At 42.1% G+C, this 21,590-nt stretch overlaps 1 protein-coding gene across 1 annotated transcript in view; it reads left to right on the top strand.

Moving 5' to 3' along the window:
- The window catches only part of LOC138672361 (stromelysin-1-like), a 30,744-nt gene extending 9,723 nt beyond the window's left edge, over window positions 1-21,021 (top strand). The window contains exons 2-5 of the mRNA XM_069760301.1: window positions 12,193-12,413; window positions 16,661-16,809; window positions 17,004-17,129; window positions 18,520-21,021. Coding sequence (XP_069616402.1) covers window positions 12,193-12,413; window positions 16,661-16,809; window positions 17,004-17,129; window positions 18,520-18,695 — 672 coding nt within the window. The 3' untranslated portion in view covers window positions 18,696-21,021. The remainder of the gene's footprint in view (window positions 1-12,192; window positions 12,414-16,660; window positions 16,810-17,003; window positions 17,130-18,519) is intronic.
- Window positions 21,022-21,590: the final 569 nt, after the last annotated feature.

Genomic DNA, 21,590 nt, shown 5'->3' with positions numbered 1-21,590 from the left:
AAGATTGCTGCCAAAGCACATTCATTCCATTGAGTGAGCACAGACCACTTTCTAAACTTCTGACAATAAATCTCTATCTCATCCTGACCCTGACACAGAGCCAGCAAATTTTTCTCTGCCTGATCCACTGAATTAGGTTCATCGTACAGTAATCCGAGCGCCAGAAAAAACGCATCAATATTACATAATGCAGGATCTCCTGGCGCAAGGGAAAATGCCCAGTCTTGAGGGTCGCCACGTAATAAAGAAATTATGATCTTAACTTGTTGAACTGGGTCACCAGAGGAGCGAGGTTTCAACGCCAGAAACAGTTTGCAATTATTTTTGAAACTCAGAAATTTAGCTCTATCTCCAGAAAATAACTCAGGAATAGGAATTTTAGGTTCTAACATAGGATTCTGAACCACTAAATCTTTAATGTTCTGTACACTTATAGTGAGATTATCCATCAAAGAGGACAGACCCTGAATGTCCATGTCCACACCTGTGTCCTGAACCACCCAAATGTCTAGGGGAAAAAAAGGCAAAACACAGTGCAAAGAAAAAAAAAATGGTCTCAGAACTTCTTTTTTCCCTCTATTGAGAAGCATTAGTACTCAGGGCCTCCAGTACTGTTATGAATAGGTAATTCAGAACCACAATGGACCTTGAAGTTCAGAGCACACAAGTAACCTGACAAAAACCACAAAACATAGGACGAGCTCTGAGACGTGGGAACTCTGCTGACCGCAATCCCTAAACCTATCAAACCACACTAGAGGTAGCCGTGGATTGCGCCTAACGCTCCCTATGCAACTCGGCACAGCCTGAGAAACTAGCTAGTCCTGAAGATAGAAAAATAAGCCTACCTTGCCTCAGAGAAATTCCCCAAAGGAAAAGGCAGCCCCCCACATATAATGACTGTGAGATAAGATGAAAAATACAAACACAGAGATGAAATAGATTTAGCAAAGTGAGGCCCGACTTACTGAATAGACCGAGGATAGGAAAGATAGCTTTGCGGTCAACACAAAAACCTACAAACAACCACGCAGAGGGGCAAAAAGACCCTCCGCACCGACTAACGGTACGGATGTGCTCCCTCTGCGTCTCAGAGCTTCCAGCAAGCAAGAAAAAACAAAAAAGCAAGCTGGACAAAAATATAGCAACAAAAGAACACAAGCAGAACTTAGCTTATGCTGAGCAGACAAGCCACAGGAACGATCCAGGAGGAAGCAAGACCAATACTAGAACATTGACTGGAGGCCAGGATCAAAGCACTAGGTGGAGTTAAATAGAGCAGCACCTAACGACTTAACCTCATCACCTGAGGAAGGAAACTCAGAAGCCGCAGTACCACTCGTGACCACAGGAGGGAGCTTGATCACAGAATTCACAACAGGCCCCATAGATGCTTCATATAAAGTTGTGCCATATACAATGCTGCTGCAATAAAAAAAATCACATACTCACCTCTCTTCGCTCAGGACGCTGGCGCTTTCATTATTTACCTGCTCCTCGTGCGGCTCCATCTCCAGCACTGACACTCAGCAGAGGGCACGCACTGACTACGTCACCGCGCCCTCTGACCTGAGCGTCACTGCCAGAGGACGCTGGAGACGGAGCCGCACTGGAATGAGGAGCAGGTAAATATCGCGCAGCGCTCTCCTCCCCGTATACTTACCTGCTCCCGGCGCGGTCCCTGCGCGTCCCTGCTTCTGCCACCGCTGCATCTTCTTCCTGTATTGAACGGTCACAGTTACCGATCATTACAGTAATGAATATGCGTCTCCACCTCTATGGGAGGTGGAGACGCATATTCATTACTGTAATGAGCGGTGCCATGTGACCGCTCAGTACAGGAAGAATCTGCAGCGCTGGAAGAAGCAGGGACGTGCAGGGACCAAGCCAGGAGTAGGTAAGTATAACTAGACAGCCCCCGCTCCCCCTCCCCTTCCGACCCCTCCTGGGTATGACTCGAGTATAAGCCGAGAGCGGGACTTTCAGCCAAAAAAAATGGGCTGAAAATCTCAGCTTATACTCGAGTATATACGGTAACTTTGTCCTGTTCCCTCCTTCCAAATATTATCTGCATGTGAATCTGCACCCTACTATTCATCTGTCGCCACACCCTCCATGCACATGATAACTGCACTTGATACTTGACTATTGCACTTAAACACACGGGCTGATGACCGGATCATGCAGCTTTATATGAAAATCCCTATTTATTATAATTGCCAGACCTGAAATAACAAGCACTTTTCACCTATTGTGTCCCCCCATTTCCTTGTAGATTGTAAGCTTGCGAGCAGGGACCTCACTCCTAATGTCACTGTTTAAATTGTCTTAACTTGTACTGAATTTATTGTCTGTACATGTCCCCGCTTAATTGTAAAGTGCTGCGGAATATGTTGGCGCTATATAAATAAAAATTATTATTATTATTATTATTATTATTATTCCCCTTCAGTAACATACTTGACACCTCTTTTGTGACATACGAGCATCTTCATTTCCGGAAGTACTTGGGCCTGCTCCTTCTGATCTCCAGAGATTAAGGCCTTGATCACTATCTCCTGGAACTGAAGGTACCGTGCGGTCTGGCCTGCACATTGTGACAGAAGGAAAGCGTTGAGCATTGCCAGCTGTATGATGTGCATGGCCAGCTTCTTGTACCACACCTCGGCCTTTCTCAAAGCACTGTATGGCTGGAGGACTTGATCAGAGAGATCAATGCCCCCCATGTTTTTGTTGTACCCTAGTACACAGTCCGGTTTGCAGACCTGTGTGGACGTACCTCGTACAGTGCTGAGGGTGCTGCTATTACCATGTATGGTGGTCAAGAAAAATACATCCCTCTTGTCCTTGTACTTGACCACCAGCAGGTGGTTGCTACATTGGGCTCTTCTGTCACCCCTTCTGAGCATCTGCCCAATTAGCACTTTTGGGAGGCCTCTCTGATTTTTGTAGACAGTACCGCAGGCAGCGGCACATTGCACAGAGAGGGACTTGAAGAGTGGGATGCTGGTATAAAAGTTATCCACGAAGAGGTAATAACCTTTAGCCAGCAGTGGGTGCACCAAACTCCACACAACTTTCCCACTCACTCCCAGGACAGGGGGGCATTCAGGGGGTTAAATCCAGATGTCCTTTCCTTCATGAACTGTAAACCTGTGGATGTACCCTGAGGTACTCTCACATAGCTTATAGAGTTTAATTCCATACCTGGCCCTCTTACTGGGCAGGTACTGATGGAATTTGAACTTCCCCTTGAAATGAATTAGGGACTCATTCACGCAGATGTCCCTTTGGGGTACAAACACTTCAGCAAACTTTTCATTAAAGTGTTCGATGACCAGACGAACTTTGAACAGACAGTCAAACTTGGGGTCATCTCAGGGAGGACACTGTGCATTATCATTATTTTGCAGGACTTTGTGGATGGCCTCAAAACATGTCCGGGCCATGACCATTTGGAACACTAGAGTGTTGTATAAAACATCAACACTCCAATATTGCCAAAGTTCTGCATTCTTCAGGATCCCCAGGTGAAGGACCAGAACCCAAATCATTACAGGAGACCAGTTAGAAAATGATGAATTGAGGTTTTGGGCCAAAAGTTGATAAGCGTACAAATTAGTTTGGCTCACCATAAGGTTAACAAAATCCTCAGAAAAAAAGACTTTGAAAAAGTCTAGTTCTGTGAGGCCGATGGTGTCAAACTTGATTCCTGATGGTGCTACAAAGTCAGGAGTCAGTGGCTCATAATTTTTTTGGGGAGGCGAGGTCCATACGGGGTCAGTAATGGTCAGTAATGGGGGCGCTGGTTCATCTTCTGGAATGGGGGCACTGCTTCAACTTCTGGGAGGTCCTCGTAGCAGTTCAGCAGCACCCGAGGAGGAGGAGGACAAGGAGGACGAGTCTGAAAAATAAAGAAAGGTGGGATTCTCTCCTACGCCATCAGTGCCGGAGGCAAGGAAAGCATATGCCTCCTCCACTGAATACCATTTTTTGGACTAGCGAGACAACATTTTTTTTTATGTATTTGGTGATTGTGTCAGTACTTTATTTAGTTGTATGTGTGATAGAGTGCTTGGTGCAAACATTTTTATTCAGTGCTGATGAGTGAACTGAGTCATTAATCAATGCTCGGCAGCTGCTGGATGTGCGCAGGGCATGGTGCAAAGGGGGGTGAAAAAGAAAAGTGTGTAAAACTGAAGGCAAGAGCTCTGATGAGTAGAGATGGGTGGATACTTGGATGGTCAGGTTCGGCGGATTCGGCTGAACAGTTACAAAAAGTTTCGAGTTCGGGTACCAGAACAGTACCTGGACCCCCTTCAGTTGAATGGGGGGCCTGAACATGCAGTGTTTGCAACACTGTCATGTGCGTGAAAGCGCCGCAAACACAGATTCTGATTGGCAGTGAAATTATTCCCACAGGTCAAAAAGACAGCGTGAGCTCTCAGCTGTGATCGGAGGTATAAAGTTTACCTCCGGTCACTGGCATCAGCAGATGGGACTACAGCTCCCATCATCTGACACCTGCTGCCGCTAATAATAGGGAGAGCAGGAGCGGTTGATTGGTGTATTCATTAGTCGGCTCCTGCGCTTTACATAAATAATTAAAAAAAAAACTCATGGGATCCCCTTTATTTTTAATAACCAGACATCAAAACTTACAGATGGGGGATGCAACACTCAGCGGTCAGCTTCAGCAATGCTGATTATCAAGAATAGAGGGGTCCCCACATCATATTTTTAAATTATTTAAATAAATAATATAAAAAAAATGACGTAGGGTCCCCCCATTTTTGACAACCAGCCTTGCTAAAGCAGACAGCTGGGGGCTGGCATTCTCAGGCTGGTAAGGGGCCATGGATATTGGCCCCCAGCCTAAAAATAGCAGCCCACAGTTGTCCAGAAAAGGCACATCTATTAGATGCACCAATTCTGGCACTTTGCATGGCCCTTTCCAATTGCCCTGTAGCAGTGGCACGTGGGGTTCATACTTGTGGGGTTGATGTCACCTTTGTATCATCAAGTGACATCAAGCCCACAGATTACTAATGGAGAGGCATCTATAAGACACCTATCCATTACTAATCCTATAGTGGTATGGTAAATACGCAGCCAGAATGAAGTCCATCCTTCCTCACGGTGCTAGTGGGGATCTCACCGAGGTCACTGCAGTTCAGCCCGGCTGGGAATGCAGCTGCAGTGACCGGAGGTAACTTCAATGATGTCATCACCAGTCACTGAGGCTGCGCTTGCAAGCAGTTCAGTCACCAGTGGCTCTCAGCCTGGACGGTCGCATCTTGGCACCGTCCAGGTTGAAAACTGTTTATCCCCCAGACATGGATTATGGCATGGGACAGAGCGACAGACAGGTGAGATATTGTTGTTTTTTTATTTTAGTTTTACTACAGGAGAACAAGGGCTTCGGTGGAATAAGCGTTAGTTGAGTATAACTGTGTTTGCTATCTATCTATATAATTGTCTAAGGTCCACTTCCTTCTGCTTGTCTGTCTGTCTGTTTCTCTGTCACAGAAATCACGCTGGGCGACGACCAATCAGCAACAGGCACAGTTCGGCCGCGAATTGGTCCCTCCCTACTCCCCTCCAGTCAGTGCCCCCTCCATACTCCCCTCCAATCAGCGCCCACATAGCATTTTAGCAGTCCGTTAAATGGACTGCATTACACCGTGGCATAAAGTGGTGTAACGCAGTCCGTTAATGCTGCCATTATCCCTGTAGTGTGACCAACTTTTTACTATTGATGCTGCCTATGCAGCATCAATAGTAAAAACATATACTGTTAAAAATAATAATAAAAAAATCATTATATTCTCACCTTCTGGCATCCGTGGCAGCCTTTCCCGCTCCTCGTGACGCTCCGGTCCCAAGAATGCATTGCAGCAATGACTGCAGATGATGTAGCGGTCTCGCGAGACCGCTACATCATCACGTGCTATTGCTGCAAGGCATTACTGGGAATGGAGCGTCGCGAGGAGCATCGCTAAAGGCCTGGGCTGGATCCAGGGGCCGCCGGAAGGTGAGTATATAACTATTTTTTATTTTAATTCTTTTTTAACAGGGATATGGTGCCCACATTGCTATATACTACGTGGGCTGTGTTATATACTACGTGGCCTGTGTTATATACTGCGTGGGCTGTGTTATATACTGCGTGGGCTGTGTTATATACAGCGTGGCCTGTGTTATATACTGCGTGGGCTGTGTTATACAGTACAGACCAAAAGTTTGGACACACCTTCTCATTTAAAGATTTTTCTGTATTTTCATGATTATGAAAATTGTAAATTCACACTGAATGCATCAAAACTATGAATTAACACATGTGGAATTATACACTTAGCAAAAAAGTGTGAAACAACTGAAAATATGTCTTATATCCTAGGTTCTTCAAAGTAGCCACCTTTGCTTTCATGACTGCTTTGCACACTCTTGGCATTCTCTTGATGAGCTTCAAAAGGTAGTCACCGGAAATGGTCTTCCAACAATCTTGAAGGAGTTCCCAGAGATGCTTAGCACTTGTTGGCCCTTTTGCCTTCACTCTGCGGTCCAGCTCACCCCAAACCATCTCGATTGGGTTTAGGTCTAGGGACTGTGGAGGCCAGGTCATCTGGTGTAGGACCCCATCACTCTCCTCTTGGTCAAATAGCCCTAACATAGCCTGGAAGTGTGTTTGGGGTTATTGTCCTGTGGAAAAATAAATGATGGTCCAACTAAATGCAAACCGGATGGAATTGCATGCCACTGCAAGATGCTGTGGTAGCCATGCTGGTTCAGTATGCCTTCAATTTTGAATAAATCCCCAACAGAACTCTGTGTGGCATTTTCCTGGTCTTTAATCTGAGCTGCTGTTAACCTGTGATTTCTGAGGCTGGTGACTCAGATAAACTTATCCTGAGAAGCAGAGGTGACCCTTGGTCTTCCTTTCCTGGGGCTGTCCTCATGTGAGCCAGTTTCTTTGTAGTGCTTGATGGTTTTTGCAACTGCACTTGGGGACACTTTCAAAGTTTTCCCAATTTTTCAGACTGACTGACCTTCATTTCTTAAATTAATGATGGCCACTCGTTTTTCTTTACTTAGCTGCTTTTTTCTTGCCATAATACAAATTCTAACAGTCTATTCAGTAGGACTATCAGCTGTGTATCCACCAGACTTCTGCTCAACACAACTGATGGTCCCAACCCCATTTATAAGGCAAGAAATCCAACTTATTAAACTTGACAGGGCACACTGTGAAGTGAAAACCAATTCAGTCTGAATTTACAATTTTCATAGTCATGAAAATACAGAAAAATCTTTAAATGAGAAGGTGTGTTCAAACTTTTGGTCTGTACTGTATACTACGTTGCTGTGCTATATGCTACGTGGGCTGTGCTATATACTACGTGGCTGTGCTATATACTACATGGCTGTGCTATATACTACGGGGGCTGTGTTATTTACTGCGTGGGCAGTGCTATATACTATGTGGGCTGTGCTATATACTATGTGGGCTGCATTATGTACTGCGGGGCTGTGTTATATACTGTGTGGGCTGTGCTATATACTACGTGGCTGTGCTATATGCTAAGTGGCTGTGCAATATACTACGTGGGCTTGCTATATACTATGTGCCTGTGCTATATACTATGTGAGCTGTGCTATATACTATGTGGGCTGCGTTATATACTGTGTGGGCTGTGTTATATACTGTGTGGGCTGTGCTATATGCTATGTGGGCTGTGCTATATACTGCATGGGCTGTGTTATATGCTACGTGGGCTGTGAGACTCTGTCGCCTGGGGCCCTGAAAAACCTGGAGCCGGCCCTGGCTTCACTGATTGGTCGTCCGGCCGGTCGCGAACAATCAGCGACAGACACAGTCCGGCTGCGAATTGGTGCGGGATTTGAACCACACTTCGCTAATTGGTCGCTCCCGGCTGGCCAAATCCTGTGTATTCATTGCATTATTCTGAACTCTTCATAAATAAACTACATACATATTCTAGAATACCTGATGCGTTAGGCTAGGGTCACATTGCGTTAGTGCAATCCGTTTAGCGCTAGCGCTAGCGGATTGCGCTAACGCAATGTTTTCTATGGGGCTGCGGTCGGGGTCGCGGTAACGTCCCCGCTCTCGCAGATCCCCAATCTGCGAGAGCGGGGAACGGACCGCAGGCGCACCTCGGACGCTGCAAGCAGCGTCCGCGGCGTGCCAGGAATCACCGGCGCGTCGTTAGCGCGTGCCGAACATGGCTTGCCTTCAATGGGCGCGTTAACGGATGCGTTGCACGGTGTTAATTTCGCCGTGCAACGCTGTCCGTTAAACGCGGTCCCATAACGCAATGGGAACCCAGCCTTAGAATCGGGCCATCATCTAGTTTTTAAAAGTGTGTTTTGTTTTATTTCAAATAAAGGACTTAATTCTGGCTGTGTCTTTATTTGCCATACAACTATAGGATTAGTAATGATAGGCGTCTTATAGATACCTCTCCATTACTAAGCCGTGGGCTTGATGTCACCAGACAATGCAAAGGTGACATCAACCCCACAAATATTAACCCCACTTGCCTCCACTACAGGGCAAGTGGGATGAGCCGGGCAATATGCCAGAATTGGCGCATCTAATAAATGTGTATTTTCTGGGCAACTGCGGGCTGTTATTTTTAGGCTGGGGGGCCCAATATCCATGGCCCCTTACCAGCTTGAGAATACCAGCCTCCAGCTGTGAGCTTTAGCAAGGCTGGTTGAGAGATTCCATTGAATTAAGACTTTTTCCTTTTATAAATTAAATACTCTGTGATAAAAAAGGTTGTGAAGGTGGGCTACTGCCACACTCCATGCAGTGGGACTTTTTTTACTAGCATAAAGGAACACTAAGTATTGAAATGAGTGTTTACATGAAACAATATTCTTGTTCATACTCTTTATTAGGCTCTAGCACTTTTTGCATGATCCTGAAACAGCAAATCTTTTTAATAATTATGCAGCGAACAGTACCATTTTTAGCCAGTGGCCAATTTAGTCCGACGCTCTTAGAAAAAAGGTAGGATTAAAAAAAGGAAGAGATTAAAAGAGAAAATATTGGGATATAATATAAATAGTAAATATATATATATATATATATATAGACTGTGTATATCGACTCATTACACATGGGCTAATTTATTCAAGTGAAATTGAATTCTACGGTACTTTAATTTTACAAAAGTTGTAATTTGCTCCACACCACTTTAGCAAAATGGCATCCAACTTCCCGCCATTTTGCTGTATCAAAGAGGGCAGCAAAGGGTTAAAAAAAAGACAAAAAACATAATACCCCGCTGCTCGCTGTCAAGTTGCTCCACAGTGCTTCTTTACACCATTCACTACATCTTCGACATCTTCAGCCTAGAACGAGACTTCTGGGCACGAGCAGACCTTGAAGGTCACTGCAAGTTGTGACATGACGGCGCATCTGCACAGCACACAGGAATATCCGAGGCCTAGTTGTGCCTGGAAGTCCCATTCTAGAGTAAAGATGCTGCAAATACTGCGCTAAATGGCAGCAAGATAGCAGACAAGGAGCAGAGAATAATTTGCAGAGAATAACTTTGCTGCAAATCGTATTTGCATGATCTAGCACATTTTTCCTCTGTCTAGATCCGCTCATCTCTAGTATTCATCTGCAACGTTATTCCCCGAAAATAAGACAGGATCTTTTATTGTTTCTTGCTCTAAAAGATGAGTTAGGGATTATTTCCAGGTGTTGTCTTATTTTTTCCATGAACAACAATCCACATTTATTCATTACAAAAAAATAATTATTTATTCAAATATAACCATGTCATCATGCATACACATTGCACATACACAAGTATATGCACACATTGCACATAGATATGTATGCACACTGCACATTCACATGTATACACACACTGCACATACACATGAATATATATATTTAAACACACGCATGCACATGTGCTGTTCCATGTAAGTTATGCTCCTCAGTTTCTACATGTTGTTTCCATGCTGTGTTTATCTGTTCTTACATTTCTGCTCTGCTGCCATCTGGTAGCCTTCCCTGTATAGCACCCTGTAATTCATTAATTTTATGGCATGCCTTCCACTTCCAGTTCAGGGGTCACGTCTTCTTCTTCCTGCTGGCAGCCATTTCATTTTAGTCTGTTTGCTGTTGTGAGAGGACACGCTTGAACCGGGCTTAGGAAGGCATCAGTCTTTCGACCACTCGCTGTCACAAATACACTTGCTGTACTTGGCTCAACTCTGGAGAAGTTACTGTATAACCATCGTATGCTGAATGTTCAGATTTACAAATAAGCAAGTCTGGATTGCACAATCCCTGGTGTGCATCATCTCTCTGGACACTGAACAGCATTGGTCCTGTCTGCTCTGCATGGAGGAAACGGAAGGAACAAATCTCTCACAATCCCTATTAATCAACCACACCTCCATTCACCTCATGTGGGGACGGACCAGCACACACATACACATGTATATACGCACACACTGCACATACACATGTATATCAGGCAAGTCAAAGAAAAAATGCGGCAGCACTCACCGATCTTGGGCTGAAAGAAAGTCCTTTATTCAAGCATGTGCAAAGACATCTTCACGGCTCGGGGGTATGTGGTGGCGGTGTAGGTGAGCAGGGAACGGCAAGCGAAACGTGCATTGGAGTGGTGTGTGCGGGGCAGGTGGCGTCCTATTACTGGTTGCTATTGCACTTAGCTTGATTTGGTATACTGTAATAACCTTTGTGGTTTTTGGCACTGATATATTTTGGTGTATTTATTCGTTTTAAGTACCTTTTCACTAAGTTACAGGATTCAGTTGGTTTTCATATTTATTTAGCAATTTTGCACTTTGCACTTTTTTTATATTATGGTTATAAAATATAAAATGGGCTAGAACATATACATTGTTTACCACTTGAATTTATTATTATTTTTTTCATATATATCACATATATCTATTTTAGTTATATGAATTGCCATATATATAGTTTTTACCAATCAGTTTTAGTATGCCCTGCCCTGTACATACACAGTTTTCAATGAATTTTTGATCCCCACAATTCGCATATATTGAGTATATTTTATATATATTTTTATTTTTATATTTTAATAATTTATTTTATCAACATTTAATAAATGTTTCAACTATATGAATTTTGGTGGTGATATAATTGTGATTTTATCAAAATAAAAATTATATTTTTATTTAAAAGTTGGTCTGATGAATATTTTTTGAAGGGTATAACATCTTGTCATAACCCTAACCTGGCCACCAAAAAATAATAAAGCTTATACTCATTTCCCATGCTGACACTATTTTTGCAGTGTCCGCTCTCGATATCTCCGGAGCTCCCATGCTGTTGTAGTGAGATGTGACGCCCGTGACCAATGAGCGCTGATGTCACTGCCCTGCCTCCTGTTGAATCCTGTTGACTTCCTCCATCAAGAGGAAGTCCGAGATCAGCTGCGGCCATGACTTCCTCTTCATGTTCAATTCATACTCAGGCGGGGCAGTGACGCTGGCGCTGATTCATCACCAGGGTCATGTGTCACAACAACTGCACGCAAGCCCTGAGACCGCAAGTGTGAACACCACAGGAACAACACTGGCTTTGGAGGAGAGTAGAGGCTTTTTTATTTTGGGGGGGCCAAACATTTAGATCAAGAAGGGGTTGTCCTAGTAGTGAACCAACCCTTTAAGCAATCTAAATCTCAGAATAGAAACAGTGGGTTCCCTAAAAGTGGAGACCCTGAGAAATTGCCCAGTTTTCCTTCCTCCTTCCCTTAGACCGGCCGTGACTGTAACTAGGGCTTATTTTTGGAGTAAGGCATATATTTCAAGCATACTTAAGAAATTCTGTAAAATTATGCTAGTGCTTATTTTTAGAGTAGGTCTTATTTTTGGGGAAAATATATACAATATATACACAGGGGCGGACATACCATTGGTGAAACCTGTGCAGCTGTACAGGGAACCGAGAGGTATAGGATTCGTGCAATTTTGCATCATGATGACCTATTGCACTGCAAAGGGCCCATATTTTATTCTTGCACAAAGGTCTTTTCTGTCTGTGTCTACTGCTGTATTTAAATATATATTTGCAATGCAAATAATATCAAGTACTGTCAGTATACTCTTTATTAACCAGTCTCTTAATCCTTGACTTTCTCACAGGGATATTTAAAGAAATTTTACTCCTCCACCACTACAGAAAATAGTTCACTTATGGAAAGGCTTGAGGCAATGCAAAGATTCTTGAGGATGAAAGTTACAAGACAGCTGGACACAGACACAGTCTATATGATGAAAGCCCCAAGATGTGGCATCCCTGACGTTGCGGAGTTCTCTACATCAAGTGGAAGACCAAAATGGCAGACAAACTCTATTACCTACAGGTAGGTTTCATGGATCAGGGCATAGTAGAACAAGTCGGGCCCAATTTTCTTTCTAAATTCCGACCTAAATAGGCAATAAAGAGCATAATAATAATAATAAGAATAATATCTCATTCTGGAAGCCATAGCATTCTCATTTTTCATTATCATTTTTTGTACACATATTCTTAACCCCTTCATGACATTTGATGTACTTATATATATCGTGGTAAGGAAGGGGTTCCCGATCGATGACATATAGGTACGACTACGATTGCTGTAATTGGCTGTTGAATTCCAGATAGAAAAGAAATGCCTGAAATACTGATGTCCAGCAATGATTGCTCCTATAACAGCAATGATCATAGGCTGGTGCTAGGCAACTTCAGTATCAGCAGCTCCAGCACTGATTGGTGCGATAGGACGATGATTCCAGCTTGGACACATGTGCAGAGCGGTAATAGTGTCCTTCTGCTGCACCTCATTTTGCCACAGATTATTTTAGTGCTGTTGCTGTTGCTGACTGAAGCCAAGAAGAATGAAGATATGCTTCTGACCTGTTCCAGTCCTCTGCTTATTTCTAGTCCATGCCAATCCCACTCACGTTCCTTACCCCCTTTTCCCCATTTCCCTCCTCTCCCTAACCCCTTCCCCAGCCCCCACATCTGCTGCCAAGCGCTGATCAGTATTTGATCGCTCGATTTTTGGCAGTTTTTTCAGTGCTCACTTTTGGCCAGGACATTTTTTTCCTGTTCATTTTTTTTATCCCCGGTTTGCACCACCTACATGCGTGTGCCCTACAGCCGCTGAGCTCCGATTATTGTGGATGGATACCTTGTTTTGGCATAGGTGGTTTTCCCTTTTGGGATGCTGCCCTTCCCGTGGTTGTTCCTTCCCGGTGAAAGACCTGGCTATTTATTGCTTGCGTTGAGAAACACGTGATGGTGTCTCCACGGCTTTTCTACATGCATTTGCATATTTCCCATAAGGGATGGGGGCAGTGTTCTGGATCACTGCGTTGAGAAACACGTGATGGTGTCTCCGCGGTGTTGGATGTTTTGATCTCCCCGAGGTCATTCATCCTTATGTTTATAGTCCTTTTACTAGGCACTGCTCCAAATAGCCAGTTTCCTACTCCACACTGATGAGAGGCAAATACCCCAAAACAGCTGTCTGTGGATGGATACCATGTTTTGACATAGGTGGTTTTCCCTTTTGGGATGCTGCCCTTCCCGTGGTTGTTCCTTCCCAGTGAAAGGCCTGGCTATTTATTGCTTGCGTTGAGAAACACGTGATGGTGTCTCCGCGGCTTTTCTACATGCATTTGCATATTTCCCATAAGGGATGGGGGCAGTGTTCTGGATCACTGCATTGAGAAACACGTGATGGTGTCTCCGCGGTGTTAGATGTTTTGATCTCCCCGAGGTCATTCATCCTTATGTTTATAGAGCTCCGATTAGTGACATGGTTGGCATCTGGTTTTGTTTCTTTTGTGAAAAATAAAATATCGAATAAAAATAATTATTTTGATTACTTGATAGGGCTAGATTAGGGACAGTAAAATATACTGTAGTAATCAGCTTATACTACAGTACTTTCTAGAAAAATATAATCAAAATTGACGTCAGTGAAGTGTAAAAAAAAAAGAATCAAACAAAAATAATTTAGATTAATTGAAAGAGCTAAATTGGGGACCTTGAAATCCAAAGAAAAAATATACTGTAGTAATTTACTACAATCTCCTTTGTATTTTTATCTTTTTAATTCTAGATTCATTTCTTCTATTCTTCCTATTCTTTCTTCTATTCTAAATTTAATAAATTAATTAAAAAAAGTTTACACCAAACACACACAAATAAAATTTGGTACACACACACAAACATACACGCACACACCACCCATATGAAAAACAAAATGTCCCTTTGTTCCCAAAGATGGTGTTTAGCCGAGGAGGCATGCGCAGTCCTTGCCTCTGACACTGATAATGAGGGAATGTCACCTTCCTCTATTTTTCCTCCTCCTCCACTAGTGATAACGAACCCCCACGCAGATGCCCTAGGACAGCAAATGACCTAGCGCCCACCATTAATGACCCCCTATGGACCTCACCCCCGAAGATTATGAGTCACAGATTCCTGATTTTGTGTGCAATCAGGAATCAAAGTTGACACTGCCATTCTCACAGAGGTTGACTTTTTCAAAATATTTTTCTCTGACAGTTTTGTAGATCTCATAATAATAATAGTAATAATAATAATAATCTCATAGTGGCCCAGACAAATTTATATGCCCAGCAATTTTTATCACAAAATTCCACTTCAATTTGCTAACTGGACACCCTTAGATGCAGTAGAAATTATGATATTTTGGTGCTTTGTCCTTCACATTGGACTGGTGAAGAAACCAGAAGTTCGGTAATATTAGAGTGTTTATTTTTTACATAACATTCCAGCTTTCAGCATGTCTATGTCCCTGACATGCTTTGCACAACAAATTTTTGGGGTCCATTTTTTACTTTTACTTTTGGGAAAATAACAAATTTGAGGGTAAAACAACATTTTTGTGGGAAAAATTAGATTTTTTTTATTTTCACTGCTCAACGTTATACATTTCTGTGAAGCACCTGGGGGTGCAAGGTGCTCACCACACATTTAGATAAAATCCTTGATGGTTCTAGCTTCCAAAATGGTGTCACTTGTAGTGGCTTTCCACTCTTTAGGCACATCAGGGGCTCTCGAAACGTGACATGGCGTCTATTGTCAATTCCAATGTTGTGTTCAAAAACTCAGACGACGCTCCTTCACTTCCGATTCCTGCCATGTGCCCAAACAGGAGTTTAAAACCACATATGGGATATTGCTATACTCAGGAGAAATTGCACAACAAATTTTGGGGTCCATATTCTCCTGTTACCCTAGGAAAAAATAAAAATTTAGTTCTAAAACAACATTTTGGAGGGGAAAAATATAATTTTTTTAATTTTCACGGCTCAACGTTCTAAAACTCTGTGAAGCACATAGGGCATAAAGGTGCTCACCACACATCTAGATAAATTCCTTTACGGGCCTAATTCTCAAAAAAGAGTCACTTGTGGGAGGTTTTCACAGTTTAGGCACATCACAAGGTCTCCAAACGCTACGTGGCATCTGCTATCAATTCCCGCCAATTTTGCGTTCAAAAAGTCAAATGGCGCTCCTTCCCTTTCAAAATCTATCGTGTCCCAAAACAGTGTATGGGGGTATCACCTCTTTCAGGAGAAATTGCACAACAAATTTTGGGTGTCCATTTTCCACTGTTATCCTTGTGAAAATAAATGATTGGTGCTAAATCAACATTTTTGTGAAAAAAAGTTAAATGTTCATTTTTGTACTTCCACGTTGTTTTAATTCCTGTGACACACCTAAAGGATTAATATAATTCTTGAATGTGGTTTTGAGCACCTTGAGGGGTGCAGTTTTTAGAATGGTGTCAGTTTTGTGTATTTTCTGTCACATAAACCCCTCAAAGACACTTTAAATGTGATGAGGTTCCTAAAAAAAATGGTTCTATAAATTTTGTTGGAAAAATTAGAAATTCTTGATAAGCTTTTAATCCTTCTAACTTCCTAACAAAAAAAATGTTTAAGAAATTGTGGTAAATGAAATTATTTATAAACTATTTTGTATGACATAACTCTCTGGTTTAAGGGCATAAAATAAAAAGCTTAAAAAATGCAAAATTTTCTAAATTTTTGACACATTTTTACAAATGAAGTCATATTGAACAACTTTTGCCATGATAATGAAGTACAATATGTCATGAAAATTTTTTTTCTTATAATCACTGTGATTTGTTGAAGCGCTCCAGAGTTGTTACTTCATAAAGGGACACTTGTCAGAATTGAAAAATTTGGCCTTGTCAGGAAGGTGAAAACAAGCTCAGGGTTAAAGGGCTGCCCCACCCAAAATTAAAAACATACTCAAAATAAAAATGAATATCTATTAATAAATTACAAATTTAGCTAACATTTATTGGCAGAGATTGTGACTTCATGACTCTTTTTTTTGAAGAAAAGTTTGGAAAATGATTGCAAAAGGTGTCTAATAACATGCAAAACAAAATGGCCTGCACTCATATTTTTCATCACAGCTTCTATCAGAATTCTGAGTAAACCTCCTCCCCTGCGTAGATAACATTTTTAACTGCCAAGTACGGTATTTATGTTTCGTTGAATTTGTCCAAAAATAAGGGATTATTACGGTAAAGAGATATATTGTCTTCTTGCACAGAATTGTGAATTATACCCCAGATCTTCCCATTCGTGTGGTTGATGATTTGATCCAGAAGGCATTCAGTGTCTGGAGCCAAGTCACTCCTCTGAGGTTCACCAAAGTGAACAAGGGAGAAGCAGATATCCTCATCCAGTTCAGTGCAGGAGGTAAGTGTTTTATGATACTTTTAAATAATAGTAAAGTAGAATATATTACAGCTATGTTCAAATTTAGCAGATTTTATCTGTGTTCCCATTGATTTTTTGGGTATTTGGAATTTGTTCCATCAAGTCTACAGAAGCTCAATATGCACCAACAAAGTCACAAGCACAATGATGGTAATTTATATGTTTTCTTGCAGCACATGGTGATCGGAGACCATTTGATGGTACCGGTGGTGAATTCGCTCATGCTTATGCTCCTGGGGATGGAATTGGTGGTGATGCCCACTTTGATGAAGATGAAAGATGGACAAATAGCCAAGCAGGTAGACTACTAAACAATTACGTCTCACCTCTAAATGCATTTCTTTAAAATAATGTAAAAACACACAGAAATCTCTCTCGATAGCCTGAAGAGAATCTATCATATATTTAACTTTAGTTTCATGAATTAGAAGGGAAATAGTTTAAATTATTAAGATATTTTTTATTATTTAACTAAAAATCCTGGTGGTGGCCATATTGGATTCATGGACTTCCTTCCTGCATTCCCTGCATACACATTGCAGCAGTATGTGGGCGCTTCAGGTCAGCTACCAGAAATGGAATTTATTTAAAAAATGGGCCCAGTAAGGTCTAAAATTTTATTTAAAAAAAAAAAAAACATGATGTACTTATTGTCTAAAATGATCACACGTTATACTTGCTGAAAGAGGAAGTGAAGACAGTGGTGGTGGGACCTGGACTGCTATATGAAGGAGTGGTGGGGAATTGGTTGGGGAAGACCATGCTGGTCTTGTTTTTTTAAATAGAAAAAAAAAGGTTAATTACCCTTTTAATTGACAGAGAAACATTATTAATTGTCTCCATAAGATTATGGGGCACAGCCCCTTCCCCCAGAGACCAGGTATTAACAAGGCAGCTTTATACATAATGTTTTTATCCTACTTTATTTTGGTATCCACCGCCACCACAATACAAAATTTATTAAAATCTGTTGATTCTGTCCCAATCTACGCAGAAAAATTGTCACGTGAGCTGCTGAAAGCAGGAGATGTCAGCCTATTGTTTACTCCTGTGAAAACTGAAATCTCTCAAGATTTTGTAAAATTCAGTCTCATTAAGAAAATTTTTTTTAAAGGGATTCACCACTCTAATTTTAATTTTAAAAACAGACTAGCTTAATTTAAAAAATCATTGCAAAATCTCCTAATAATCTTTTTTGCCGTTTTTCTCCATGCAGTGCTTAGGTGCACTGTCTTCTTGCTTCCTCTTCCAATGGGCATGTCACCAGTTCTAAATATCCTACTTGGGTTGGATAGATATGTGACTGCTACAGCCAATCACTGGCAGCAGCAATGATGCATAGCTCACGGCTTTAGAAAAAGTTATTAGCTGCATCATTCACACACAAATTTCTGTTGGAAGAAGAAACAAAGAGGTGGTGATCTGAGTGGTACTTGGAGAGGAACAGTGAGGATCAGTAGGAGCGTATGCTAGATTTTTTGCTTTTTAGATTATGTTAGGCCCCCATTTTAAAAAAATATAAAAGAAGTGGCCATCCCCTTTATGAGGTTAAAATTTTTCATATGCAGAATTATTTAGTAAACCAAGACGAACACAAAAAAAATCAAAACATCTGCCTATGATAGTACAACAAGCTACATACCTCTGTTGAATATATCTCCTTTTAACCTACATAATCCTTTCCTTTAGACATCAATCTGTTTCTGGTGGCTGCACATGAGTTTGGCCATTCCTTGGGGCTCTATCACTCTAAAGACCCGCAGTCCCTGATGTTTCCAACCTACCGCTATGTAAACACAGACAATTACCGCCTGCCACAAGATGACGTCAACGAAATACAGTCACTGTATGGTCGAAGGCGCTAGTAACTCCTTCAACCTCCCAGAGGGCATTTTATCTAAGTGCGAAAAATGCTAATTGTTGGTATAAATGTGCAATAAATATATAAATATAAGAGAAGACTATCTGAACTATATGAACACACGGAACCAACTACCTTCCCTCCCCACTTTTCTCACTTCTCCCCTTTCCTCCCCCAATGTCTTCTCTTCCTCTTCCCCACCTCCCCCTTTCCACATATACATAATTCCCATTTGCAAACCTAATGACATACAACACTCTGGGCCCTGTCATGATAAGGTAATTCAGTACCACAATGGACATTGAGGTCAGAGCACATACAGTGACCTGACAATAACCCAAAAACATAGAACGAGCTCTGAGACGTGGAAACTCTGCTGACCGCAATCCCTAATCCTCTCCAACACACTAAAGGCAGCTGTGGATTGCGCCTAACGCTCCCTATGCAACTCGGCACAGCCTGAGAAACTAGCTAGCCTGAAGATAGAAAATAAGCCTACCTTGCCTCAGAGAAATATCCCAAAGGAAAAGGCAGCCCCCACATATAATGACTGTGAGTAAAGATGAAAAGACAAACGTAGAGATGAAATAGATTTAGCAAAGTGAGGCCCGACTTTCTGAACAGAGCGAGGATAGGAAAGGTAACTTTGCGGTCAACACAAAACCCTACAAAAACCACGCAAAGGGGGCAAAAAGACCCTCCGTACCGAACTAACGGCACGGAGGTACACCCTCTGCATCCCAGAGCTCCCAGCAAGCAGGAAAAAACAAATAGACAAGCTGGACAGAAAAAAACAGCAAACAAATAGCAAAGCGGAACTTAGCTATGCAGAGCAGCAGGCCACAGGAACGATCCAGGAGGAAACAGGTCCAATACTAGAACATTGACTGGAGGCCAGGATCAAAGCACAAGGTGGAGTTAAATAGAGCAGCACCTAACGACTTCACCACATCACCTGAGGAAGGAAACTCAGAAGCCGCAGTACCACTTTCCTCCACCAACGGAAGCTCACAGAGAGAATCAGCCGAAGTACCACTTGTGACCACAGGAGGGAGCTCTGCCACAGAATTCACAACAGGGCCCCCCACAATACAATTCATTATAGGTTTATACAAAACCTACCTTATTTTTATACCTTACTTCACATGTACATCCAATACAGCCTTCACATCATCCTCTCCTCCATACTACCACCTGGTCCTGACCCTAGTCACTTCAGCAATTCCTCCCATTATGCATAATAACCTTGCCCGCTAAGATTCATGGCTACCCTGCCTGACAAGACACCTTTCCGCATAGTCACTTTATTAAAAACATCACAGGGTCCATCATAACACACAAGCAGTAACACAAGTGGCTTGCCTTCAACAGCACAGGCTCAGCCTTCGCCTGTTCCCATGGTTACACTTAAACATCAGCTGCAGGTGACGCAACCCTACGGGGGGCGACCTGCCCCATCAGTCTCACTCAGTTCTCGTCACGTCATCTGCCAGTGACACAACGTCTGGAGGAAGTGTCACCACACACGCACTTTCAGCCCAGCAGCAACCTACTTTAAATTTAAAACTAGGGTTTAACCCTAGCAGATGCACGAGACAAAGGCGCAGGTGCGCCAAATGACAGTCGGCCTAAAGGTAACATGCCACGCACACCACAATGCTGGTACCACACAACCTATGGTTAGTCCATCACTTTCACTTTGAGAAACAGACTGTTCAGCATAGCAAGTTCCTAGAGAACGTAGACCCCACACTTGGTAGATTAAACTGCATATCAGGACAATTTGTTTGGGGGACTCACATAACTCATATAACTCTGTTGGACTTCCACCTTTTTGACCCCATCCTATACCACCTAAATCTTACCATTTTCCTACTTCTTGGTTCTCCTCCATTTTTTTAATACTTTTTTTGCTTCTTTTGCTTTTACCTTTCCTCTATCCTACAGTACGACCTAGGCCACTCTACTAGCTGTACACCAATGTTATACTCTGTGATCTAAATACCAACCTTTGCCTACCAACATTACTTACATGAAGGACGGATGTCCTTGGCCCCCTTAAGGTTATACTTGTAGTAGTTGTCTTTTGTCCACTATGAACATGGAAATGACTTATATTGTATATAGTGTATATGTGTATATACTGTATATGTATATATGTAGATGTATCTTGATATTTACGTAATGTTTTTCCTTTCTTCATGGCGACATTACGAATAAGTCCCGGGCAGGGTTGAAATGTTAAATTGCTTATGTTGCGTATTACTGTACCTTTTTATGTCTGTGCTAATGTCTGAGTTTCTGCACGTGAAATAAATTGTTTGCATATCTAATGGAGTGTGCAGTGAATTACTACTTACATATACTACACAGAACACATTGGGGCGAATGACTAATCCTGTCTATTATGTAGACAGTGCAAACTAATATGCCCTAAATCTATCACAGCGATGCATGCTGGAGGATACATTTTTCTATCTTTATAGCACCTCTTGGCTTACCTTGTGCTAACTTTTTGCATCTATATGTTCTCACAAATTGGCGTATGTTGCACTTTTTGAATAAACTGAATAGGCTGTCTATAACACACAATAAAGAGAGCTAAAACAAAAGATGACAATTTGCTCCAAACTGTGGGTACGTTTGAGGCATCCAACGGTACCCTAAGGGCTCGTACACCTGTATGGTTGTGTCATCATAGACAACTAGTTTAATAATACTGAAACAGTGGTGGTCAGCCAATCACCTTACCTCTATCTTCCATCAGTTGATTTGTTGAGAGAAGCCATGGCCGACAAAGATTTTTCTCTGCAGAGGCCAATGTAGTATTGCATGGCTGACATAAGTGGTTGTCTATGTAATATAAGGCTGACTCAATTCCGCCTGATCAGGAACCACT

The sequence above is a fragment of the Ranitomeya imitator genome, chromosome 3 (genome assembly GCF_032444005.1).
Source record: "Ranitomeya imitator isolate aRanImi1 chromosome 3, aRanImi1.pri, whole genome shotgun sequence".
Classification (NCBI taxonomy): Eukaryota; Metazoa; Chordata; class Amphibia; order Anura; family Dendrobatidae; genus Ranitomeya; species Ranitomeya imitator.
Note: the sequence above shows the minus strand (reverse complement) of the source record. Positions and strands in the feature narration are given on the sequence as shown.